The 27,082-nt window shown below is 47.0% G+C and overlaps 1 protein-coding gene across 1 annotated transcript in view; it reads right to left on the reverse strand.

Annotated features, from left to right (window-relative positions):
* LOC145347094 (cadherin-7-like) overlaps window positions 1–27,082 on the reverse strand; it is a 65,492-nt gene that overhangs the window by 21,732 nt on the left and 16,678 nt on the right. Inside the window, exons 4-8 of the mRNA XM_080195007.1 lie at window positions 21,765–21,932; window positions 17,524–17,711; window positions 12,803–13,056; window positions 6,371–6,507; window positions 1,952–2,073 (exon numbers count right to left, since the gene is read on the reverse strand). Of these exons, the coding sequence (XP_080051133.1) occupies window positions 1,952–2,073; window positions 6,371–6,507; window positions 12,803–13,056; window positions 17,524–17,711; window positions 21,765–21,932 (869 nt within the window). The remainder of the gene's footprint in view (window positions 1–1,951; window positions 2,074–6,370; window positions 6,508–12,802; window positions 13,057–17,523; window positions 17,712–21,764; window positions 21,933–27,082) is intronic.

Below are 27,082 nucleotides of genomic sequence, written 5' to 3' on the forward strand. Positions count from 1 at the left end.
ATGGGGGTTGCTGGCTGGCCAGCATGTATTGCCCATCCCTAGTTGGCCTTATTCAGAAGGCAGTTCGGAGTCAACCACATTGCTGTGGCTCCGGAGTCACTTATAGGCCAGACCGGATAAGGACGGCAGATTTCCTTCCCTAAAGGACATTAGTGAACCGGATGGGCTTTTCCGATAATGGTTTCATGGTCATTAGTCGACTTTTTAAAAATTAATCCTGTCGGGGTGGGATTCAAACCCAAATCTTGGAACATTAGACATTAGCTGAGCTTCTGGATCAATAGTCTAGCGATAATACCACTCAGCCATCGCCTCCCTGTTACATATCATTGAGCATTGCTAGTTGTCTAAGAGAGCTGTCCATTTAATCTCACCTCCTAGCCCTCTCCTGGAAATGACTCCTGTCTTTTAAGTACATCTCCCTTTTGAATAGTTACCATTAAGTCCCAGGCACTGCATTCCAGAGAATAACAGCTCTCTGAATATAAAAGAAATTCTCATTTGTCCCCTGTTTTCTTTCCCTTCTCCGACAATTTTCGAAACGATTTTTATCAAAGATTGAAAGTGTACCATCTGAGGTGTGACAGAGAGAGTGTCGCCGCAAAGGTTTTCAGATACACATATCATCAGGAGCGATGAATTAGAATTTGATGCTGTATTTTAGTTAGTAGGTTTCCCTGGCCTTTTGTCACTCTGGTTTCTGTCAGTCAACCTCACTTGATACACTGTTAAGCAAAATTGAACGGCAGAGAGGAATTGTTAGACTCTGACGAGCATGGAGATGAACAGGGAAGGACATGATATCACCAGGCGACATGCCAAATCCCCAGCTCAATGCATCCTTAGGGTGGCCCAGTGTCACACTGTTGCCTCACAGCCCCAGAGACCTGGGTTCGATTCCCAGCTTGGGCCACTATGTGTATAGAGTTTGTACATTCTCCCCGTGTCTGCGTGGCTTTCTTCTGGTGCTCTGGTTTCCTCCCACAGTCTGAAAGATGTGCTGATTAGGTGCACTGGTTGTGCTAAATTCTCCCTCGGCGTACCCGAACTAGGTGCTGGGATTTTTACAGTAACTTCTTTTCAGTATTAATGTAAGCCTACTTGTGAGTAATAAATAAACTTTATACTTTTCCCTTCAGTTATCCTCCTGGAGTTAGGACGGGAAGCAGCGGCAGGGCAATTCTCAGATGGTGGATTCCCAGAATCAATAGCTTAAAATGCACATTTAGTGGGCGGCACAGTGGCACAATGGTTAGTGCTGCTGCCTCACAGCGCCAGGAACCCAGGTTCAATTCCGGCCTCGGGTCACTGTCTATGTGGAGTTTGATCATTCTCCCAGTGTCTGCGTGGGTTTCCTCTGGGTGCTCCGGTTTCCTCCCACATTACAAAGATGTGCGGGTTTGGTTAGAACGCTACAGCACAGAAACAGGCCTTTTGGCCCTTCTTGTCTGTGCCGAACCATTTTTCTGCCTAGATCCACTGACCTGCACCTGGACCATATCCCTCCACACCCCTCTCATCCATGTACCTGTCCAAGTTGTTCTTAAATGTTAAAAGTGAGCCCACATTTACCACTTTATCTGGCAGCTCATTCCACACTGTGCTGTAGTTTTTCTATGTTCTGCACGGGGAGAATGTGCAAACTCCACACAGGCAGTGACCCAAGCCAGGAATCGAACCCAAGTCCATGGTGCTGTGAGGCAGCATTGCTAACCACTGTGCTACCGTACCACCCTGTGACAATGAGGTTCTGAAGCCTGCGAGGTCACGTTCTGCCCACCATTTCAGTTTTTAGACCAGCTATTGGTGAAATGAGTTTTTCATTTCGAACAGTGATTGTTTCAGGGGGTGGCATGCGCCATCCAAACAAAGCAATCGCCTTGGCCCACTCAGCTCTGACGCGTTTCCTTACTGGCAACTGGGACAATGTCCCATTCCTGGGAATTCTTACCTGTCCATACTTTGCGTTTTCACACACAAAAGTTTCGTAGGGAATCGGGAATACCGGAGCGTGGTCATTGTCATCGAGAACTCGGATGTGCACCTGGATCGAAGTCACTTTCTTTGGGTCATCTGGATGGAAACAGCCAACAGTCGAGAGTTTGAGGATCAGGTGTGAGATTAGTTATGTTTACAGGTTTTGTTAGGATGGGGAACAATTTAATTTTATGTCCTTGCAGTTCCTTTTTTGTTCCTAGAACTCCTACAGTGCAGAAGGAGACCATTCAGCCCATCGTGTCTGCCCTGACTCACTGATGTGGATATGCCGGCGTTTGACTGGGGTAAACACAGTAAAAAGTCTGACAACACTAGGTTTAAGTCCAACCGATTTATTTGATAGTAAACTCACAACTTCACTGTGAGTTTACTATCAAATAAATCGGTTGGACTTAAACCTGGTGTTGTCAGACTTTTTACTGATTCACTGACACTGTATCCCAGGTTCTATCTCTGTAACCTCACATATTTACCTGGCTAGTCCCCGAACGTACACATCTTTGAACTCTGGGCCAATCCACGTAACCTGTCCATTGTTGGACTCTGGGAGAAAACCAGAGCACCCGGAGGAAACTCACTCAGACAGAGGAGAAGTTACAAACCTCTACAGGATGGGCTATCTACTTCATCTGCGCATCTTTGGACCTGTGCATTTTTGGACACTAAGGGGAAATTTAGCATGGCCTATCCATCTAACCTGTGCATCTTCAGATACTAAGGGGCAATTTAGCATGGCCTATCCATCTAACCTGTGCATCTTCAGATACTAAGGGGCAATTTAGCGTGGCCTGTCCATCTAACCTGTGCATTTTTGGACACTAAGGGGCAACTTAGCACGACCAAACCACCTAACCTGTGCATTTTTGGACACTAAGGGACAATTTGGCATGGCCAAGCCACCTAACTTTATCTTTGGACTGTGGGAGGAAACCAGAGCGCAGACATGGGGACAGTCACCCGAGACCAGAATTGAACAATGGCCCTGTTAGCCTGAATGGTTTGCACTTTAGAAACATAGAAAATATGAGCAAGATTTGAGCTTTCTCTGCCATTCAGTGAGATCAATGCTGATCCTCTGACAGGGATTCCCCTCCCATCCCGCGGTGAGCAATCCACCAGCAGGATCTGGCTTGCTCAATAAAGCTGGATAATATAAATGTATTTTGAATGATTCTATTAACGCCATACTGAGGGAAAATCAATTTTGTTCCATTTAGCAACCAGGGCTTTTTGCCCAAGTGTATCGACAGAATGATTTGCATTTGTGTGGCGCCTTTCCTAACATTCGGCAGCACTTGAAATCAGAAAAGTACGTTTGATTTGACGTCGCTCTTGTAATGTAGGAAAAGCAGCGGCCAAAATGTGTGCAGCATCTGCCACATACAGCAACGTGATGTTGACCAGATCATCTGTTTTAATGAAAGGAAATCAGAAAGTGCAGGAAAATCTCGGCGGGTCTGGCCGCGCCTGTGTACAAATAAACAGAGTTCAGGACCGGAATTTTCCTGCCATTCACGCCAGCGGGATTCTCCTGTCTCGCGATAGTGATCGGAGATTTGGCTGAGTGCAAAATGCTTTGTCCATGCTTGCAGTGGAGGTGGGGTGTGAAGGGCCAGAGTATTCCAGCCCAAGTTTCGAAGGCAAAATATGGCTTTTCCTTGGAACTCTTCTCTGGAGATCCAAAGAAGCCAAATCGGACTAACTTAGAGTCATAGAAGTTTACAGCATGGAAATAGGCCCTTCGGCTCAACTTGTCCATGCCGCCCAGTTTTTTACCACTGAGCTAGTCCATGTGGACAACATTGACTGTACTGCCCTTATCTACCTTCTTGGTTCCCCCTTCAGAAAACACAGTCAAATTCATGAGATATGATTTTCCACTCACAAAGCCATGCTGACTGCCCCTAATTAGCCCTTGCCTCTCTAAATGCCTGTAGATCCTGTCTCCTGGGATACCTTCTAACAACTTACCCACTGCAGATATTAGGCTAACTAGCCTCCGGGAGAAAAAAATTCTCCTCACCTCTGTCTTCAATGAGCAACCCCTTATTTTCAAACTGCGAGCTCCCCAGTGCTGGATTCTCCCACAAGGAGAAACATACCCCCCCTCCCCCCCCACCCTGCTCAATGCTTCTCAGGATCTGAAAGATTTTGATTAAATCACCTCTTACAGTTCTAAACTTGAGTGGATTTGAACCTATCCTCTCCAGCCTTTTCACTTGCTAATTTAATACATTTTAAAGTTTATTTATTAGCGTCACAAGTTGACTCACATTAACACTGCAATGAAGTTACTGTGAATCCCCTAGGCGCCACAGTCCGGCGCCTGTTCGGGACACTGAGGGGAAATTTAGCATGGCCAATGCACCCAGCCAACACATCCGTCAGACTGTGGAAGGAAACTGGAGCACACGGAGGAAACCCACGCAGACGCGGGGAGAACATGCAGATTCCACACAGACAGTGACCCAAGCCAGGAATCAAACCCCAGTCCCTGGTGCTGTGGGGCAGCGGTGCCACCATGCCATCACTTAGCCCCTGTCTCAGCTTACCTCCTGCTGAAACCCGCACCTTAATTACTCCATTTCACTTTGACTATTTCAACGCAGGCCTCGTAAATCTCCTTGTTGTCCATAAGCTCGAGGTTATCAAAACCTCTGCTCCCTGCTTCACAAATCACATCAAGTCCCGTTCCTGTGCTCAGTGATGACCAACACTAGCACCCAGTCAAGAAGTGTCTTCATGGGCAGCACGGTGGCACAGTGTTTAGCACTGCTGCCTCACCGTGCCAGGGACCTGGGTTCAATTCCGGCCTTGGGTGTCTGTGTGGAGTTTGCACGTTCTCCCTGTGTCTGCATGGGTTTCCTCCGGGTCTTCCTGTTTTCTTCCACAGTCCAAAGATACGTGGGTTAGGTGTATTGGCCATGTTAAATTGCCCTTTAGTGTGACAAGATGTGTAGGTTAGGGGTCTTAGTGGGGTAAATACATGGGGTAATGGGGATAGGGCCTGAGTAAGATGTTCTGTCGGACAGTAGGTGTAGATTTGATGGCAACCTTCTACACTGTAAGAATTCTATGATTAAAATTCTAACCTTTGTTTTCAATCCCTCGTGGCCTCACATTGCCCTATCTTCTCATATTTGTGCAATCTCCTCCTCCATTCCCACATTCCAATGCAATATCTGCACTCTTTTTTCTAATTAATTTACAGGATGTGGGCATCGCTGGCCGTTCCAGCATTTATTACCTATCCCTAACTGTTCTCCACTTCAGTGATAGTCAACCACATTGCTGTGGACCTGGAATCATATGTAGCCAGACAAGGACAGCAGATTTTCCTTCCCTAAAGACTATTCGTGAACCAGATGGGTTTTAAACAACAATGGTTAAAACCATTTTTTTTTATTGGATTCAAATTTCACTGCCTGATGTGGTGGGATTCAAACCTGGGTCCGCTGAGCATTACCCTAGGTTTCTAGACTACTAGTCTAGCAATATCTCCACTGCACCACTATCTCCGCTGCCTAATCCTGGTCACTTAAGCGTCATTCTGTATCCCAACTCCATCTACCCATTGGTTGCAAAACCATTGATATTCCTCCCTGTTGGGGTGAAAAGGATTGATTGATAGAGTCAACAGTGATAAGGTAGGCAATAGGCTTGATATATGTGGCCTTCAAAAGAAATGTCCTCCTAAAAAATATCTAATAGGTTACTAAGCGAATGTGTACGAAGGGAATGTGGTTACTAAGGGAGTAGGTTACTAAGTGAATGTGGGATACCGTGTCCAGTTCTGGTCACCTTATTATAGAAAGGATATTATTAAACTAAAAAGAGTGCAGAAAAGATTTACTAGGATACTACCAGGACTTGATGGTTTGAGTTACAAGGGGAAGCTGGATAGACTGGGACTTTTTTCTCTGGAGCGGAGAAGGCTGAGGGGCGATCTTGTAGAGGTCTATAAAATAATGAGGGGCACAGATCAGCTGGATAGTCAATATCTTTCCCCAAAGGTAGGAGAGTCTAAAACTAGAGGGCATAGGTTTAAGGTGAGAGGGGGAGAGATACAAAAGTGTCCAATTTTTTCACACAGAGGGTGGTGAGTGTCTGGAACAAGCTGCCAGAGGTAGTAGTAGAGGCAGGTACAATTTTGTGTTTTAAAAAGCGTTTAGACATTTACATGGGTATAGAGGGATATGGGCCAAATACGGGCAATTGGAACTACCTTCAGAATTTTAAAAAAAAGGGTGGCATGGGACAAATTGGGCCAAAGGGCCTGTTTCCATGCTGTAAACCTCTATGACTCTGTGTAAAATTGAAAGTTATTTGATGAAATCGGAGACACTGATTTCAAGGTTCAGGAAGGACCTACTTGCTTCGGATGCCGAGACGGTCAAATTGTACCAAGGAACTGCCTCGCGGTCAAGGGACTGAGATGTTGTTATGGTTCCATTCTTTGCATCAATGTTGAAGGTTCTGTCCGTGTCAGTATGATGGTCGATGAAGTACCTGCAGAATTTACACAGAAGAATTCAAATTTGATTCGCACTTTGCAAAAGCCGAGAGCTCCAGGAAGCAGACATCTGGCCAATAAATGACTCTCAGACAAGATACTGCGGGTGGCCCCCAACCTGCCAGAAATTTCCCACAAAATTAATTTGCTTAGAGACCCTCGATTCACACCAATCCATCAAATCTCTTCCTTTGGATCAACATTCCAGCAGCGGAAGCTATTTTTGAAACATTGTAATATCCAGTCTTCTTGATCCCCTGGATACATTTCCCACTCTGCAGCTATTCTGAAAAGCCAAGTTTTAAAGGACTCGTGACCCTTCCCTCACTAATACTGAGAGTTCATCTGACGAGGCAGACATTTCTCACAGTGGTAACACTGCTGCCTCACAGTGCTGGGAACCCGGGTTCAATTCCTGGCTTGGGTCGCTGTCTGTGCAGAACCTGCACATTCTCCCCATGTCTGCGTGGGTTTCCTCTGGCTGCTCCAGTTTCCTCCCACAGTCCGAGAGACGTGCTGGTTGGGTGCATTGACTGTGCCAAATTCTCCCTCAGTGTACCCAAACAGGCGCCAGGGTGTGGCGACTAGGGGATTTTCACAGTAACTTCACTGCAGTGTTAATGTAAGTCAACTCGTGACACTAATAAATAAACTCAAAACTTTGAAAACAATGTCACTTCGTCAACTGGGCGAGTGATGTGTTGCTGTGCGGCATTCCAGAACAAATTCTGTTTTAGATTGTGGCTGGAATTCTCCCATCCCACCTGCCATTGGAATTTTAGCAGACGGGTTGCGGATAATGTGAAACCCCATTGACAGGAATTTCTATCTTTTAGACCAGCACGGCCGGAGAACCCCACCCAGGATCTTGACTAGGCCGTACTTGGAGTACTGCATGCAGTTTGTGGCATAGAATGTTCGTAGAACCCTACAGTGCAGAAAGAGGCCCTTTGGCCCATCAAGTCTGCACCGAACTGAATCCCACCCAGGCCCTAACCCCAGATCCCTACATATTATACCCACTATTCCTTCTAACTTACACATCCCTGGACACTAAGGGGCAATTTTTTAAAAGCATGACCAATCAACCTAACCCGCACATCTTTGGACTGTGGGAGGAAACCGGGGTACCCGGAGGAAACCCACGCAGACACGAGGAGAATGTGCAAACTCCACACAGACAGTGACCCGAGTCGGGAATCGAAACCCGGACCCTGGAGCTGTGAAGCAGCAGTGCTAACCACTGTGGTGCCGTCCCGCCCACTGCTACTGTGCCGTGAATCCAAAATGGTGGTTCCTTGGGGGCTGGTAAGACCCCATTAGGCTGAACGATGACATTGGAGCTTTGTGCGAAAAACGTCAGGGCTGAGTCATGCCAAATGGCATCTTGAGCGAGACCACAGTGAACAAACACTGTAAGCATGCAGAGTAGGCAGCTCGTGATACCAATCAAAGCTGGCTCGATACCAGCATGGTTCTAGCTAACGTTCACTTTTAATCATATATTTCTGAGCACGCCTTCAGCAGCAGGAAGGACCCCACCCCCCCCTCTGAATATGGGCGGCAGGGTGACACAGTGGTTAGCACTACTGCCTCACAGTGCCAGGGACCCGGATTCAATTCCAGCCTTGGATGACTGTGAGAAAATTAGCACCTTCTCCCCCTCTGGAATTCTGCCTCCCTGCCTGCCACGGAATTGGAGCGGGCGAGGGGCGGGCAACAGGAATGTCTGTTGACCTTGGGCGGGAATTTCATAAGAACATAAGAACATAAGAAATAGGAGCAGGAGTAGGCCATCTAGCCCTTCGAGCCTGCCCCGCCATTCAATAAGATCATGGCTGATCTGTCGTGGCTCAGTTCCACTTTCCCGCCCTCTCCCCATAACCCTCAATCCCTTCTCTTATCAAAAACCCATCAACCCGCTTCTTAAAAATATTTAGCGAGGCAGCCTCCACCACTTCAACGGGCAGAGAATTCCAGAGATTCACCACCCTTTGAGTGAAGAAGTTCCTCCTCAACTCCGTTCTAAACCGCCTCCCCTTTATCTTGAGGCTGTGCCCCCTAGTCCTACTGTCTTTTTTGAGCGGGAAGAGTCTCTCCACCTCTATCCTATCCATCCCATTCATCATCTTATACGTCTCAATGAGATCTCCCCTCATTCTTCTAAACTCTAACGAGTACAAGCCTAGTTTATTCAGCCTCTCCTCATAGCTCAATCCCCTCAACTCCGGTATCAGCCTAGTAAACCTCCTCTGCACTCCCTCCAGGGCCAAAATATCCTTGCGCAGGTGCGGCGCCCAAAACTGCACACAGTACTCCAGCTGCGGCCTCACCAATGCCCTATACAGCTGCAGCAAGACCTCCCTACTTTTTATATTCAATCCCCCTCGCTATGAAGGCCAGCATCCCATTCGCCTTCCTGACCACCTGCTGCACCTGCAAGCTGGGTTTTTGCGACTCATGCACAAGGACCCCGAGGTCCCTCTGCACCGTCGCCTGCTGCAGTTTTTCGCCACGTAAGTAATAGTCCTTCCTACCATTCTTCCTACCAAAGTGGACCACCTCACACTTGCCAACATTAAATTCCATTTGCCATTTCCTGGCCCATTCGCCCAGCCTATCTAGATCCTTCTGCAGACTCTCCACACCCTCCGCACAATTTGCCGTTCCCCCAATCTTGGTGTCATCAGCAAATTTCGACACCCTGCACTCGGTTCCCTCCTCCAGATCATCTATATAAATCTGGTCTCGTTCGAGCGAGGCAGTAAGTCCTGCCTCCCCCCTGGGTCTGCGTGGGTTTCCTCTGGGTGCTCTGGGGTCCTCCCGCACTCCAAAGATGTGCCATTAGCTGGAATGACCATGCTAAATTGCCCCTTAGTGGCCTGACATTTGCAATCATTTGGGTACATGCACACACATGCACCCACACTCACATGCACATGTAAACACACACAAGAAAAGTTATTGTCCAATTAAAAATGGTAAAAAGACATATGATAAAGTGTTCTTTGATTGTTTAACCATAATTACGAAATGAGTGCACTGTTAAAATTGTCGCCAACACCTCAGTCAACTAGTGTAACTTCCTCTCAGAATTTTACTGTGAAATTAAGAATTAAGATAGTTCGGTGATTTCTAATTGGTTGTGCTTGGGGGAACCTCAACAGTACACTGTCTGAAACAGCACAGAATCACTGACAGCAACTCCTGGAGAGTCACGTTTAACCGCACAGGTGCGGACCCCAGAACTTGCTGTCAGTTTCAGAGGAACAGTGGTGGTGAACGTGGATGGATTTTGTCACCAATCCCATTGCAAAATTCAGGCCCTTGTCTTGGAACAAAGAACTAAGAAAAATACAGCACAGGAACAGGCCCTTCAGCCCTCCAAGCCTGTGTCGATCACAATGCCCAAACTAACATAAACTAAAACCTTCTATCCTTACTCAGTCTACATCCCTCTATTCCCACTCTATTCATGTGCCCATCCAGATGTCTCTTAAATGTTGCTAATGTGCCTACTTTCACCACCTCCTCTGGCAGTACGTTCCAGGCACCCACTACTCTCTGCATGAAAAGTACCCCCCCCACATCTCCCATAAATGTTCCCCCTCTCACCTTGAACCTCTGCCCTCTTGTAATTGACACTTCCACCCTGGGAAAAAGCCTCTGACTATCCATCCTGCCCATGCCTCTCATAATCTTGTAGACCTCTATCAGGTCTCCCCTCAACCTTTGTCTCTCTAGTGAAAACAATCCTAGTTTATTCAACCTCTCCTCATAGTCAGCACTCTCGAGACCGGGCAGCATCCTGGTGAACCTTCTTTGCGCTCTCTCCAAAGCTTCCATGTCCCTGTGCTAGTGTGGTGACATGAACTGCACGCAATATTCCAAATGCAGCCTAACCCAAATTTATATCACTGCAACATCATTTCCCAACTCTTGTACTCAATGCCCCAGCTAATGAAGACAAGCATGCCCCATGCCTTCTTAATCACCTTGGCTACCTGTGTAGCCACTTTTAAGGAACTGTGGACCTGTACGCCCAGATCCCTCTGTATGTTAATGTTCCTAAGGATTCAGCCATTTACAGTATAATTCACGCCTAAATTTGACCCTCCAAAATGCATCACCTCATATTTGTCTGGATTAAACTCCATCTGCCATTTCTGTGCCACAATCTATCTATATCCTGTTGTATCCTCCCACAATCCCAGGAACCATCAGCAACTCCACCAATTTTCATTTCATCCATGAACTTACTAATCAGATCCCTTACATTTTCCTCCAGATCATTTATATATACTGCAAACATCAGAGGTCCCTGCAGAACACCACTAGCTACAGATCTCCATTCTGAAAAACATCCTTCTACCTCTACTCGCTGTCTTCTATAACCAAACCAGTTCTGTATCTATCTCACCAACCCACCCCAAATCCCTGTGATTTTAGTTCTTGTACCAGTCTGCCAAGTGGAACCTTGTCTTATTAAAGTCCACATAAACTATATCCACAGCCCTTCCCTCATCAATTATCTTTGTCACCTCTTCAAAACACTCAATCAAGTTGGTGAGACATGACCTTCCCTGTACAAAACCTGCCTGTTACTAGTCTGTTCTCTTCAAAATGTGCAGATATCCTGTCCCTCAGTATCTTCTCCAAAGCTTCCTCACCACTGACATCAGGCTCTCCGGCCTATAATTTACAGGATTATCCCTGCTTCATTTCATAAACAAAGGAACAATGATTGGCCAGTCTCCAATCCTCTGAGACTTTGTCTGTGGTAAGGAGGATGTGAAGATATTTGTTATGGCCCCAGCTATTTCTCCCATTGCCTCTCACGATAACCTGAGATAGATTTCATCCATCCCTGGGTACCTGTCTACCTTAATGCAACTTATTATGCCCAACACTTCCTCCTTCGATACATTAACATTCCCTGGAGCATTCAAACACCTACCCCTGATCTCAACATCTGTCATGTCCTTCCCCTTGGTGAATACTGATACAAAAGTGCTCATTAAGGATCTCACCCACTTCCTGTGTCTCCACACATTACTTCCCTCCATTGTCCTTGAGTGGGTCTACTCTTTCTCTTGCTACCCTCTTCCTCCAAATATATACATGAAAAGATTTGGGATTCTCCTCCACCCTGTTTGCTAAAGGGTAATTTGCTTATATATGCCGTGTTCGCGTACTAACCTCCACTCACCTGACAAAGGAGCGGTGCTCCGAAAGCTCGCGATTCCAATTAAACCTGTTGGACTTGAACCTGGAGTTGTGAGACTCCTTACTGTTTGCTAAAGACAAATGGCCCCTTTTAGCCCCCCTTGTTCTGTTTTTAAGTTTCTCCCCACTTTCACTGTTCTCCTCAAGGGCATCATCAGTTTTTAGGTGGCTTGGCCTATCGCCTGCTTCCCTTTTCCTATTGACTAAGAACCATAGTAACCATAGAAAATTAGAGTTCAGAAAAAGGCCTTTTGGCCCTTCTTATCTGTACTGAACTATCTTTTGCCTAGTCCCACTGACCTGCACTTGGACCATATCCCTCCACACCCTTCTCATTCATGAACATAGAACCATAGAAAATTATAGCTCAAAGCTTACAATTTCCCTTGCCATCTATGGAATCCTGCCATGTCTTCACTTTGGGCTGTTGTTTCCTTGACCTTCATGCCCAGCATTAGTGCGAGCACTTGAATCGCACATGGCACCTTGCGGGCAGTTCTACCCGCGCGACCGCTGCTCACTCAGACCTCCGAGGAGGCGTAGGGAGTGAGGCGCGTCTGACTTTCCTTGGCGTGCTGACAGTCGTTGCCAGCAAGCTTGGGGAGCGTACGCCGGGGAAAACACTTGCTGATACAACTGCCTTGTTTGCTGGCACCGGGATGCTATTGATTTGGAGGGGCAGGTTTGACACATTACACCTGAATAGGCTTGCAGATAATGTTCGGAGAAGTGAAATATGAGGAGAAACATCAGCGCAATCATGTCAGTCATAAATAAGTAATGAGGCACTTGGAAGTCAATCATTTTTGAAGATTTTGAAAGCCCATTAAACAGGACTGAAAACTAATAGCGGTCCCCGCTTTCCCCGTTCCAGCCAAGCCTTCTCGCCGGCTTGGGTTTTCCCTTATATTGTTTAAAGTAACCTAATGGCACGGTTTAAGTATGCAATTTCCTTTCTGTTCTCTGAAGGGCAGCAGGATATGGCAATCAGTGCAGGGTGGAGAATGGGCTTCCACACCGTTTGACAGAATGGGCAATCATCTCCGCAGTTTAAGCAGCGCCTACCTGATTGAATTGTCTACCGCGTCCGGATCCCGCGCTGTCACCTTGCCGACAAAGGCCCCCGCCTCCCCGTTCTCCCGGACCTTGAAGACGTACTCCGGGGAGCTAAAGAGCGGCGGCTCATCAACGTCGAGCACATTGATTTTGACGTTTGTGACATCCTTGAACGGCCCGAGGTGGAGCAGCCGCTGATCGATGTGTTTGTTGATTGCCTCCACTCTTATGCTGAATCTCCTCTTGTGCTCGTAGTCCAATCGCTGCAACAAAGCACAGGCACAATTCTCCTCTCCCATTACTCATTCCCGGTGCAAAAGAGCCTCACTTATCGACCGGCCTCGTGCTCCAAGATGGATCACTCACCACTAACCTTATTAATCAGTTTGTAACGCTTTTAGACTTATTTATTTGTGTCACAAGTTGGCCTACCTTAACACTGCGATGAAGTCCCTGTGAAAATCCCCTAGCCGCCACACTTCAACACCTGTTCGGGTGCACTGAGGGAGGACTTAGCGTGATTGGTGCACCTAACCATAATGTCTTTCGGACTGCGGGAGAAAACAGGAGGCACCCAGAGGAAACCCACACAGAGACGGGGAGAATGTGCAGACTTCACACAGACAGTGGCCCAAACCTGGAATTGAACCCGGGTCCCTGGCGCTGTGAGGCAGCGGCGCTAACCACTGTGCCACCCCAATCCCTTTTAATGTTTGGATTTTAAGGGGTTTGTCCCTTTCATTTGTTTAAATTACTTGTTAGGATGTGGGTGTCCCTGGCATGTGTAACAATTTGGGTTTATGGGTGGCACGCTGGTTAGCATTGCTGCCTCACAGCGCCAGGGACCCGGGTTCAATTTCCAGTTGGGTTCACCGTGTGGAGTCTGCACCTTCTCCCCGTGTCTGCGTGGGTTTCCTCCGGGTGCTCCGGTTTCCTCCCACAGTCCGAAAGACGTGCTGGTTAGATGGATTGGCCAGGCTAAATTCTCCTTCAGTGTAGCTGAACGGGCACCGGAGTGTGGCGACTCGGGGATTTCCACGGTAACTTCATTGCAGTGTTAATGTAAACCTACTCGTGACACTAACAAATAAAGTGAACTGACTATCGCGAGTTGCCCAGCCTGAGATGCAACTGAGTTGGGCCACTTTGGGAAGTTGTTCATTGGTCTGGAGTCACGAGCTCACCCTGACCAGACATGGATGGCGGATTTCCTTCCCTTTTATTCTGCAGGTTCGCGTTCACGGTTCCTGATCCCGACTTTTATTTTCAATCATCAGGCGCTGAATTACAAATTAGCGAGTTGTTCCAGCCCGCCACGCCAGAGAAAATGAATAAAATTCGCATCAACTGTCCTGGGCAGATCTGAGCGACAGGCATCTCACATTAGGAAGCCAGGCATGTAATTGCTGGGCTGATAAGACTGAACAGAGTTCCTTTCTCCTCTCCCACCTTCTCACCGCACTCGCCCGCAAACCAGGAGGGTGCCCACAACTTCATTAGTTTTTTTTTCCCTCTTAATGAGTACCGGGTTGGAGAAGGTGCGGGGGGGGGAGGAATGACCCTGACATCAGCTTCTGGTTGTGCAGGGTCCAGCACGTACGCAAATACATCACAAATTCATACCTCTTCCCGGCTTGGTGCATGCACTCAATTTAATTACACTGTTTCAAGATAAGCAGCCCCTGCTGAGCCACATCTGTGCCGGCTTTGCAGATGTTTTGATTAAACTCTTTACAGTCGCTGCGTAAGAACGCGGCCAAGAATGCGATTGAAGGTTTCAAATCCTCCCGGAATCCTTCCGGAATAAGAGGTCGCAGGTCTCGGTCGAGAGGCGGTAGATTTACAATCGAGATGAGGAGGAACTACTTCTCGCAGTCAGTTTGTGGAACTCGCTGCCCCAGAGCGCGGTGGAGTCTGAATCGTTGAAAGATCTCAAGAAGGAGAAAGAAGTATTTCTGATCTTCGAAAAAAGGGTTAAAAGGATGTGGCTGGCTTCCTAATGTGAGACGCCTCTCACTCAAATCTGCCCAGGACGGTGGTTAGCGCCGCTGCCTCACAGCAGCAGGAACCCGGATTCAACTCCGGCCTCGGGTCACCGTCTGTGTGGAGTCTGCACGTTCTCCCCGTGTCTGCGTGGGTTTCCTCCGGGTGCTTCGGTTTCCTCCCTTAGACCAAAGATGTGTAGGCTAGGTTGATTGGCCAAACTAAATTGACCCTGGTGTCAGTAGGATTATCAGTGTCAGGGTAAATGTGTGGGGTTATGGGGGATAGGGCCTAGGTGTGGTCAGTGCAGACTCGATGGGCCAAATGGCCTCCTTCTGCACTGCAGGGATCCTATGAAACAGGTAGGGAGGTGGATTTGAGACCAAAGAGAGATCAGCCACAATCTGATTGAATGGCAGCGAGGGTATTACTGCTGGACTATTAATCAAGAAACTCAGTTAATGTTCTGGGGAGCTGGGTTCAAATCCCGCCACGACAGATGGTGGAATTTGAATTAAACAAAAAAGACATCTGGAATCAAGAATCTACTGGTGGCCATGACACCATTGTCAATTGTTGGAAAAACCCATCTTGTTCACCAATGTCCTTTAGGGAAGGAAATCTGCCATCCTTACCTGGTCTGGCCTACATATGACTCCAGAGCCACAGCAATGTGGTTGACTCTCAACTGCCCTCGGGCAACTAAGGTTGGACAATAAATGCTAGCCAGCCAGTGAAGCCCACGTCCCATGAATGAAAAATAAAGCAGGTTCGAGCAGCTCCTAATTCTTATGTTTCATATGTGTTATAGAGTTTGATCAGATCCTCAGTGGAAAACTCTGGACAGGATTCATAGAATCAGAGAATCCTTACAGTACAGAAAGTGGCCATTCGGCCCATCGAGTCTGCACCGACAACAATCCCACCTAGGCCCTAACCCCGTAAACTGCACATATTTAGCCCGCTAACCCATCTAACTTATGCAACCCAGGACATTAAGGGGCAATCAATCACGGCCAATCAATCTAACCTGCGCATCTTTGGACTGTCAAGGAAACCAGTGCACCCAGAGGAAACCCACACAGACACGGAGAGAATGTGCAGGCTCCACACAGACAGTGCCCCAATTGAACTTGGGTCCCTGGAGCTGTGAGGAAGCAGTGCTAACCACTGTGCCATCGTGCCCCCTCTCCAGATTCTGCAATCTTGCCCATGGTTGCCCCCGCTGCCAGCGAGAATGGAGAAGTGGGCACTTAGCCACAATGCTATCCACTGCAGCGGCACTGGAGAATCCCTGCTGCGGGTGAGGCCGGGGGTTTTTGGTGTTTATATGCTTGAGTATTTGATGGAGTTGATTTGGAAAGAATCCGATTCCACTGGTGAAGGGGGTGGGGCTGGTTGCTGTGGTCAGTAACCCAAGAAGATTTACAGTGGCTGGCAAAAAATAAACAGAGGGTGAGATAAGGAAAGAGTTTATCTGATGGAGGTGAGATATAATGATTGAGAAGGCACTGTCTTAAAGGACATTGAACGTAGATTCAAAGGTAACTTTCAAAAGGTCATTGCTTGTGCGGAGTCTGCACGTTCTCCCCGTGTCTGCGTGGGTTTCCTCCGGGTGCTCCAGTTTCCTCCCACAGTCTGAAAGACATGCAGGTTAGGTGCATTAGCCATGCTGAATTCTCCCTCAGTGTACCTGGACAGGTGCAGGACTGTGGGGACTTGGGGATTTTCTCAATAACTTCAATGCAGTGTTAATGTAAGTCTACTTCTGACACTAATAAATAAACTTTAAACTTAAAAAAAACTTAAATTCTCTTTCCTCTTCCTAATTCTATATTTAATCTCTCTGAAATGGTCTAACAGGCCATACAGTTCAATGCAGGGATGGGTATCAAATGCTGACCTTGCCACTGACACACACATCTCATGAAAGAATTATAAAAAGGGCCAAATTTTTTTAACCTTCAGATTGTTGGAGATCCGATGAATGAATAAAGATGTGTGTCGGGATCCTGTGGAAGGCCTGAGGTACAGGTCTCTGTGGGAATGACTTGGAAAGATTAAACTTCCGAAAGGCAGATGTGTTGGTTAGATGAATTATCCATGCTAAAGTCTTTCTCAGTGTACCTGATCTAGCACCGGAGTGTGGCGACTAGGGAATTTTCACAGTAGCTTCATTGCAGTGTTAATGTAAGCTTGTTTGTGACGCTAATAAATAAACTTTAAACTGGGTTCATACTTTATTGTAGTGTTTGAGTGATGTTTTGACGTGAACTCAAGTCTCTGGTCAATGTTCAAGCTTATGTAGCCATGTCAATTCTCTTGTCTTTAAGAGTCAGTTTGGAGTGCCTATCAATAATCATAGAATCGTAGAATCTCTATAATGCAGAAGGAGGCCATTTGGCCCATTGAATCTGCACTGATCACAATCCCACCCAGGCCCGATCCCTGTAACCCCACATATTTACCCCGCTTATCCCTTTAACCAATGCATTCCGGGACACTAAGAGGTAATTTAACACAGTCAATCAACCTAACCTGCACACCTTTGGACTGTCGCAGGAAAACGGAGCACCCGGAGGAAACCCAAGCAGACACGGGGAGAACATGCAGACCCCCACACAGATAGTGACCCTATCTGGGAATTAAACATGGGTCCCTGAAGCTGTGAGGCAGCAGTGCTAACCAGTGTGTCACCGTGTCGAGAGAGAGATGCAGAGAAACCTGGAATTATCCATAAACCTGACCTTTTTCAATACGATGACACCTTCCTGCGTCTCCCTGTCTGTGAACATGCCAAATGAATCCGAGCCATCGCCAGCCTCGACGCTGTAGTTCATTTCTGCGTTTGGCCCAATGTCGACATCTGTCGCCATTATCCTCCCCACGGTGGTGTCGATGCTGCTCGATTCCGGCACGGAGAAGTGGTAGAGCTCTGAAAGGGAAAAGGTGATGAAGAAAAATGCGACTCAGTCTCAGAGACCCGCACTGTGCGCGTTACGGGGAAGGTATTATCCATCAGCCCAATAAACAAACACAAGCAAACTAAATTCAATTAGCAATAAATTCAATTAGGCAATAAGGAGAAAGTAGTCAGTCTGTGGTTTTAGAATGAGTTTTGGGGCGTCAATGATAGCTAGGCAGCAACTGCAGTGCAAACAGCTCCCATTTCTAATAAGGACACAGGGCCACACTCTCACCTCTGGCAAGTGTTTCTCATTTGGGTGCAATCAGGGAATTGCAATCTCAATGCCCCAAAATTGTGCTGGTTAGATTACAGATTACCCAGATATGTGTTGTTTCATGAACCAGTATAATTGAACATAACCTTCTCCTTTTCTCCTTTTCTTTATAACCTATCCCTCACAATGTATTTAAGAGTTTTCACTTGGTGTTGTTTTATTCACATGGCCAACAAAGTGTTAATCTACAAAAAATGTGCATTTTGTGTAACTCATCCTTTTGTTTTATATTTTATTTATTAGTGTCACACTAATTTTCACAGCAACTTCAGTGCAGTGTTAATGTAGGCTTACATTAACACTGCAATGAAGTTGAATCATAGAACCCTACAGTGCAGAAAGAGGCCCTTCGAGTCTGCACCAAACACAATCCCACCCAGGCCCTATCCCTGTATTCCTACATATTATACCCACTAATCTACACATCCCTGTATACTAAGGGGCAATTTCTTAGCATGGCTAATCAACCTAACCTGCACATCTTTGGACTGTGGGAGGAAACTGGAGTACCTGGAGGAAACCCATGCAGACATGAGGAGAATGTGCAATCTCCACACAGACAGTGACCCGAGCTGGGGATTGAACCCAGGACCCTAGAGCTGTGATGCAGCAGTGCTAACCACTGTGCTACCGTGCCACCCTGAAGTTACTTTGAAAATCCCCTCATTGCCACATTCCAGCACCTGTTTAGTACAAAGAACAAAGAACAGTATGGCCCAGGAACAGAGCCTTCGGCCCACCAAGCCTGCGCTGATCACATTGTCCTACTAGACCAACTACCTGTATCCCTCTGTTCCCTGCCTGTTCATGTGTCTACCCTGATAAGCCTTAATGGTCGCTAACATATCTGTACACTGAGGGAGAATTTAGCATGGCCAATCCGCCTAACCAATGCATCTTTTGGACCATGGAAGGTAACCAGAGCACCCAGAGGAAATCCACGCAGACACTGGGAGAACATGCAAATCAAACCTTGGTCCCTGGCGCTGTGAGGCAGCAGTGCTAACCACCGTGCCGCAAGTGTTTTGCCTTTGAAGTCACAGTTGGGTGGTCAGGTGCTCTTTCCTAGGGTAGAAAAGTTGAGTACTGGGGGACGTGGGTTTAAGGTGCGTGGGGAAAAATTTTAGGGGGGATGTGCGAGGCAGGTGTTTTACACAGAGGGTGGTGAATGTCTGGAATGCACTGCCTGGGGAGGTGGTGGGAGCAGATATCAGCATTTAAGAGGCAACCAGACAAATACATGAATAGGATGGGACTGGAAGGATACGGATTCCATAAGTGCACACGGTTTTAGTTTAGGCAGGCATCATGATCGGTACAGGCTTGGAGGACCGAAGGGCCTGTTCCTGTGCTGTACTGTTCTTTGTTCTTTTCCTTGTTCAAGGCGCTGAATTAAAGTTATACAGAACCCGGAGTGAGGGTGAAGAAAGGCGTCTCGGAGCAGTCACACTCTTTAAGATCTCAGATCAGCAACCCCCATCCTCTGAGGTATAAAATGCACGAGTGCTGCTTGGCCGACGCTATCCTAGACAAGCGGGTCATTAGCTATTTGTTTTATGTACCGAGCAGATAACGCGATTTTCCAAATGTTTATATTCCCTTCCTGGTGCTGGTGTGCCTGTTCTAACTGCGCGATCATCACTCTCTGCTTCTCTCAATCCAGAACATTACCCATTTTATTTATTAGCCCTGTTTTTTTCTAGTTTCACTTGCTGTGGAGTGCCATCTGCTGCAAGCTCCGGAGAAAATAAAGCACCGATAGTGAGTTTAGACGGGGAGTCGGTGGGGGTGGGGATGTGCGGACAGACTGGTGGGACGTGGGCGGGTGAGGGGAACAACCTTTTCCCCCGTGTGTCTCTTCCGATGCAGGTTGAACACTTACGGGGTACAGACTCTGGACTGGGGTCTACAGGGTAGAAAGGGAGAAATCGCTCCGTCTCGTAAACGGACGGAGAATTTGATCTGATACGGATTTGAAGAGAAAGAAGCAAATGTAATGTGAGGAAAGCCTGTCTCACGCAGCGAGCCTGGAATACGCAGCCTGGAAGTGCGGTGGAGGCAGGTTCGATCGAGGTGTTCGGCAAGGCGTGAGATGATTATTTGAATGGCGACAATGTGCAGGGGTTAAGGGGGAAATGCACTCAGTCACGATGCTCATTCAGAGAGCGATGGGCCGAATGGCCTCCTTCTGTGGTTCAAACTTGGAGGTGACGATATTGATTACACAGTCGCGGCTGGAAGCAGAGACGTCAGTACCTGCGCATTGGGAATGAGTGGTATTGAGTTTAAAGTCTATTTATTAGTGTCGCAAGTAGTTTAAATGAACACTGCAATGAAGTTACTGTGAAAATCCCCTAGCTGCCACACTCCGGCGCCTGTTTGGGTACACTGGGGGAAAATTTAGCACGGCCAACGCATCTAACCAGCACGCCTTTCGGACTGTGGGGGGGGGAACTGGAACACCCAAAAGATACCCACGCAGACACGGGGAGAATGTGCAGACTCAGCACAGTCAGTGACCCAAGCCAGGAATCGAACCCGGGTCCCTGGCGCTGTACCACTATGCCACCGTGCCACTCATTGAAGAGGTGGACACAGGAAAGGGAGCTTCATTGTTTTATACAGAATAATAAGGAAATGAGGTTGATAGTGTCCACTATCAACAGCCACCAGTCAGGACCGTGATGGAATATTCAACTGGGCTCGCCCAAAGCCGGAAAATCCCACCTGAGGTCAACCGACCTTTGTATGGTGCATCCTCCCCAATGATTCCCATGGCGGGTGGGATGGGAAAATTCTGCCAACAGTGACAGCAGTGTGTACAGTCTACAAGGCACCATCCACACACCTTCCCAACTCAGCAAGACACCGCCACTCCTTCAGTGCTGTTGGATCAGAATTTGGGATCTCTCTCGCTCGCAGCACTCCGGAACACCGCATGGGCTGATGAAGGCCACCAACTTCATCAAAACAATAAGGAACAGGTGACAAATGCTGGCTTTGTCAACAATACTTACATCCCATGAAAGAATAAAAAGAAACTCAATGTGGAATGAGTGGGGTCGGGGAAGAACTTGGAACATTCTGGGTGTGAGTGACAGAATTCTTGAGGGAACATTTACCAACCAACTTACCCATTGAGTGGGGGACCTGAATTCACAGAAGACCAAGGGGAGGTACGGTGGCACAGTGGTTAGCATTGCTGCTTCGCAGCACCAAGGACACGGATTCGATTCCCGGGTTGGGTGACGTCTGTTTGCACGTTCTACCTGTGTCTGCATGGGTTTCCTCCAGGTGGTCTTGTTTCCTCCCACAGTCCAAAGATGTGCGGGGCCAGGTGGATTGGCTGTGCTAAATTGACCCTTAATGTCAGGGAGGCTAGCTAGGGTAAATACATGGGGTTTTGGGGATAGGATCTGGGTGTGACTGTGGTTGGTGCAGGGTCAAGGGGCAGAATGGCCTCCTTCTGCCCCGTAGGATTCTATAACAAAGCCAGATCCCTCAACTCTCATCTTTGAGATATGATGGGACGGTCTCCAAGTCCCTGCATTATTTATCTTTCTTTTTTTTTAGGTTGACAGATTGCCACTCCAGGTGGCCATTGAGAACACGTTTCGCTGTATGTTTGAAAAAGCAGTTATGCTTACAAGTATATGCTAATGGATCCAGGAAGACATTAAGCCGCGTCTTCAATATTTATAACTTTTATGATAATGAGGATTCCCGTCGAGCTCGGAGCTACTCACTGTGCTGGAATTTGGGTCTGTTATCGTTAACATCGGACAAGGTGATGGTCACAGTCGTTGTGGCTGAGAGACCTCCCTTCAGCCCAGCCATATCCTTAGCCTCTATAATAACCATATGTTGTTCCTTGGCCTCCCTGTCCATGTTAGGTAAAGCAACGCGGATTACGCCTGTGGAATACATTCACACTCAGTTTAAAAGGAATAACATATTCTTCTGCAACAGGTTAGCTGAAAACTCACTCAACAACAAACAAGAAAATGAATTTCCAAGAAGTTCTATTATCTGTGCTAAAGTCAGTCACAATTGGCAAGGATTTCCCTGCGGAACGATGTGTCAGAATCACTGAAAGGTAATATCTACTTGGGTAAGGAATTCAAGGTTTATTCTTCTCTATGAAATGATTTTTCAGCTATCTAAATCAGGTCAAACCTATTTTGTTCAGGATTTCTATTTGGGGGCACACACAATGTGACAGGACATATGCCAGTTGTAGCTGAAACATGAGAGTGTTTTTTTTTACTTTGCAGGTTAAATAATTCCTATACTGTTGAAGTAATTGGCCGCCTCAGGCCAATCCCACGCAATCAAAGTTAGATCATCACTGGCTTCCTCTTGGGTTGGCTTAACGATGGCTGTCAGGGGAAAGGAACTGGGCATGCAGGTCCACAGTTCCCTAAACGTGGTGACGCAGGCGGCCAAGATGATTGAGAAAACATAGGCCATGCTTACCTTCATTGAGTGCAAGAGTTGGGAAATCATGTTGCAGCGATATAAAACTTTGATTAGGCTGTATTTGGGGGTATCCCGTGCAGTTCTGGTCACTACACTACCAAAAGGACGTGGAAGCTTTGGAGAGGGTGCAAAGAAGGTTCACCAGGATGTTGCTATGTTCGCTATGAGGAGAGGTTGATTAAACTGGGACTGTTTGCCCTGGAAAGACAGAGGGGAGACCTGATGGTGGTCTACAAATTTGTAAGAGGCATTGACAGGATGGACAGTGTAAGGCTTTTTCCCAGGGTGGAAGTGTCAATTACAAGGGGACACAGGTTTGAGGTGAGGGGGGGAAAGTTTAAGGGAGATGTGCGGGGCACTTTTTCATAAAGAGAGAGGTGGGTGCCTGGAACACACTGCCAGAGGGGGTGGTGGAAGCAGACACATTGAAGAGACATCTAGATGGGTACATGAACAGGGAGGAAATAAAGGGATATGGACAGAGTAAGGACACAAGGATTTTTTAGCTTACTTAGAGCATTATGATCGGCACAGGCTTAGAGGGCCGAAGGACCTGTTCCTGTGCTGAACTTTTTTTTGTTCTTCGTTTTTTAAAATAATCTAGGCTCAAAGTCTCTTGCATGGCAACAAAAAAAAACAGATGATGCAGGAGTGAGGTGACTTCTTGCAAATTGTCCGCAGCATACCCCTAATTTTATTCTTTATGACCATTTCTAAAACTGAATTGTAGGTCTTTTAAACTGTCTGATAATGCATCAGACTTCTGAATGGACTGACAATATATATGATCTTTCTCTTCACCCTATCTGTAACAGCAGCATTACATTCTGCACCCTCTCCTTTCCTTCTCACTGATGTATTCTATGAATCGTACGCTTTGCGTGCATAGTGCACAAGAAGCAATACTTTTCACTGTATTCCAATATATGTAACAATAATAAATTAAATCAAACCAAACCAATTGCTAGATCCAAAATTACACCCATTCCTGTACCCTTGCTACCAAGGCCACATTCAACTCAAATTTGCCCCAATTCACACACACGCGTGTTCAAACATAAACTGATTTCGATTTGATTTGATTTATTATTGGCACGTATTAGTTTACAGTGAAAAGTATTGTTTCTTGCGTGCTATACAGACAAAGCATACCGTTCACAGAGAAGGAAAGGAGAGACTGCGGAATGTATTGTTACAATCATAGTCGAGCGTAGAGAAAGATCAACTTAATGCGAGGTAGGTCCATTCAAAAATTTGATGGCAGCAGGGAAGAAGCTGTTCTTGAGTCGGTTGGTATGTGACCTCAGACTTTTATTCTTTTCTCTTTTGGTTTCAGATTCCAGCATCCGCAGTAATTTGCTTTTATCCACTTCTCTTCCAGGAATGCCGATCCTGAGGAAGTATTGCTCTTCTCTCTGACCCCCTCCTCCCTGCAGTATAAATACTTCCCACATTTTATGCCTTTTAGCTTTGACAAAGTGTCACCTGGACTCGGAACGTCAGCTCTTTTTTCTCCTTATAGATGCTGCCAGACCTGCTGAGATCTTCCAGCTTTTTCTCTTCTGGTCTCAGACTTTTGTATCTTTTTCCCGATGGAAGGAGTTGGAAGAGGGAATGTCCGGGGTGCGAGGAGTCATTAATTCTGCTGGCTGCTTTTCCGAGGAAGCGGGAAGTGTAGACAGAGTCAATGGATGGGAGGATGGTTCATGTGATGGGTTGGGCTACATTACTTTGGGTTAGTACCTTTTTGTAGTTTCTTGAGGGGCCATATCAAGCTGCGATACAACCAGAAAGAATGCTTTGGGGCAATGTTTGCGCATTTGTCCAACGTGGTTTGAATGTAACTGGAACAATTTGGCTGCTGTTGCATAGAATCTAAAAATTGGAACAAAAGGAATAGTTCTGGCACGGTGGCACAGTGGTTAGCACTGTTGCCTCACAGCACCAGGGGCACAGGTCTGATGCCCGGCTTGGGTCACTGTCTGTGTAGTATTTGCACATTCTTCCTGTGTCCACATGGGTTTCCTCCTGGTGCTCTGGTTTCCTCCCACACTCCGAAGATGTGGAGGTTAAGTTGATTGGTCAAGCTAAGTTGCCCTTCAGTGTCCTGGGATGTGTGGGTTAGAGGGATTAGCGAGGTAAATGTGTTGGGTTGTGGGGATAGGGCCTGGGGTGGGATTGTTGTCGGTGCAGACTTGATGGGCCGAATGGCCTCTTCCTGCACTGTGGGGTTTCTATGACTTCCACATATAGCTATTAATGTAAAGTGTATTTTTAGTTGACTTTACTGTTTAATAAACATTCAAAAGTAAAGTGAAACTAAAGTTTATTTATTAGTGTCACAAGTAAGGCTCACATTAACACTGCAATGAAGTTACTGTGAAATTCCCCCTGTCACCACACTCCAGCACCTGCTCAGGTCAATGCACCTAAACAGCACGGCTTTCAGACTGTGGGAGTAAACCGGAGCAAACCCACACAGACACAGGGAGAATGTGCAGACTCTGCACAGACAGTGACCCAAGCCAGGAACGGAACCCAGGTCCCTAGCACTGTGAGGCAGCAGCGCTAACCACTGTGCCACCGTGCCGTTCATTTTTTGCTAGTTCCAAAATGTCACAGAAATGTCGGGGTCATCTTTCACTGATCTTCACATCTTTCCATGGAATTATAACAAATTGTAAACTATAGTTGAGAGCAGGCACTCCAAGTTTCTGTTCTAGGATTTGGCGTTGGGTATCAGCTGTACGCATAACAGGTAGCTCATTCAGGTAGACCATACGGACACAATGGCACAAATAACATTAAACATTAATTTTATGATATTAAGATGCAAAAGCTGACAAGAGACTGGAAACAACTTGAAGGTTACCTGGCTTGCTCTGTGCTTTTTCCACATGGTCTATTGCTTCCCAGAGAATGAATTGTGAAGGTGCCCATCGATCCCCCTCACATGGCACCAGCTGTCAGGAACCTTCCCAATGCCCATCCCAACTGCGCATCAAATCTCAGACTTAATCACATCTTGTGCTTGGGGCTCCCGAAACCTCATCTGCGGGATACTTCTCAAAAGATGTCTGCTGCCTTCCTCTTGGCAGATTTCCCTGGCATGAGCCACGGATGTTGTCAGCTGCCCAGTGGCAACACATGGAGCAGACCAACTGTTACTTTTCAACCTGCCTGGTAGAATTGACAAAACTGACTTTGCCATCTTGCCTCAGGTTCTGCAGCGAGACAGCTCAGTGGGTCACTCACTGATGATAGAAGCTAACGTTTCCCCTCACATTAAGTTGATCTTTGTCTACACCCTAGCTATGACTGTAACAGTACATTCTGCACTCTCTCCTTTCCTTCTCTATGAATGGTGTGCTTTGTCTGTATAGCACGCAAGGAACAATACTTTTCACTGTATCTCATTACATGGGATAATAATCAATCAAATCAAATGAAAATCAAAATGAAGTATGGGTGGCATGGTGGCGCAGTGGTTAGCACTGCTGCCTCATAGCGCCAGGGATCCGGTTCGATTCCAGTCTCAGGTGTCTGTCTGTCTGGAGCTCTCCCCGTGTCTGTGTGGGTTTCCTGCGGGTTGCCCCGGTTTCCTCCCCACGCTCCAAAGATGACAGTCAGAACATAAGAATATAAGAAATAGGAGCAGGAGTAGGCCATCTAGCCCTTCGAGCCTGCCCCGCCATTCAATAAGATCATGGCTGATCTGTCGTGGCTCAGTTCCACATTCCCGCCCTCTCCCCATAACCCTTAATCCCCTCGCTTATCAAAAACCCATCAACCCGCGTCTTAAAAATATTTAGCGAGGTAGCCTCCACCACTTCAACGGGCAGAGAATTCCAGAGATTCACCACCCTTTGAGTGAAGGAGTTCCTCCTCAACTCCGTTCTAAACCGCCCCCACTTTATCTTGAGGCTGTGCCCCCTAGTCCTACTATCCTTTCTGAGCGGGAAGAGTCTCTCCACCTCTATCCTATCCATCCCATTCATCATCTTATACGTCTCAATGAGATCTCCCCTCATTCTTCTAAACTCTAACGAGTACAAGCCTAATTTATTCAGCCTCTCCTCATAGCTCAACGCCCTCAACTCCGGTATCAGCCTAGTAAACCTCCTCTGCACCCCCTCCAAGGCCAAAATATCCTTGCGTAAGTACAGCGCCCAAAACTGCACACAGTACTCCAGCTGCGGCCTCACCAATGCCCTATACAGCTGCAGCAAGACCTCCCTACTTTTATATTCAATCCCCCTCGCTATGAAGGCCAGCATCCCATTTGCCTTCCTGACCACCTGCTGCACCTGCAAGCTGGGTTTTTGCGACTCATGCACAAGGACCCCGAGGTCCCTCTGCACCGTCGCCTGCTGCAGATTTTCGCCACGTAAGTAATAATCCTTCCTACCATTCTTCCTACCAAAGTGGACCACCTCACACTTGCCAACATTAAATTCCATTTGCCATGGGTCTGTTGATTTTTAGTCAAGGGAGTTTGCAATCCTTCAAGACTCTCCTCTTCTCAGCAGCAAGTAACGCTATGCCTTTCTCTAACCCACTGGCTTCCTCAGGAATGGATATCTCT

This window comes from Carcharhinus amblyrhynchos, chromosome 8 (assembly GCF_965287045.1).
Source record: "Carcharhinus amblyrhynchos chromosome 8, sCarAmb.v2.hapA, whole genome shotgun sequence".
Taxonomy (NCBI): Eukaryota; Metazoa; Chordata; class Chondrichthyes; order Carcharhiniformes; family Carcharhinidae; genus Carcharhinus; species Carcharhinus amblyrhynchos.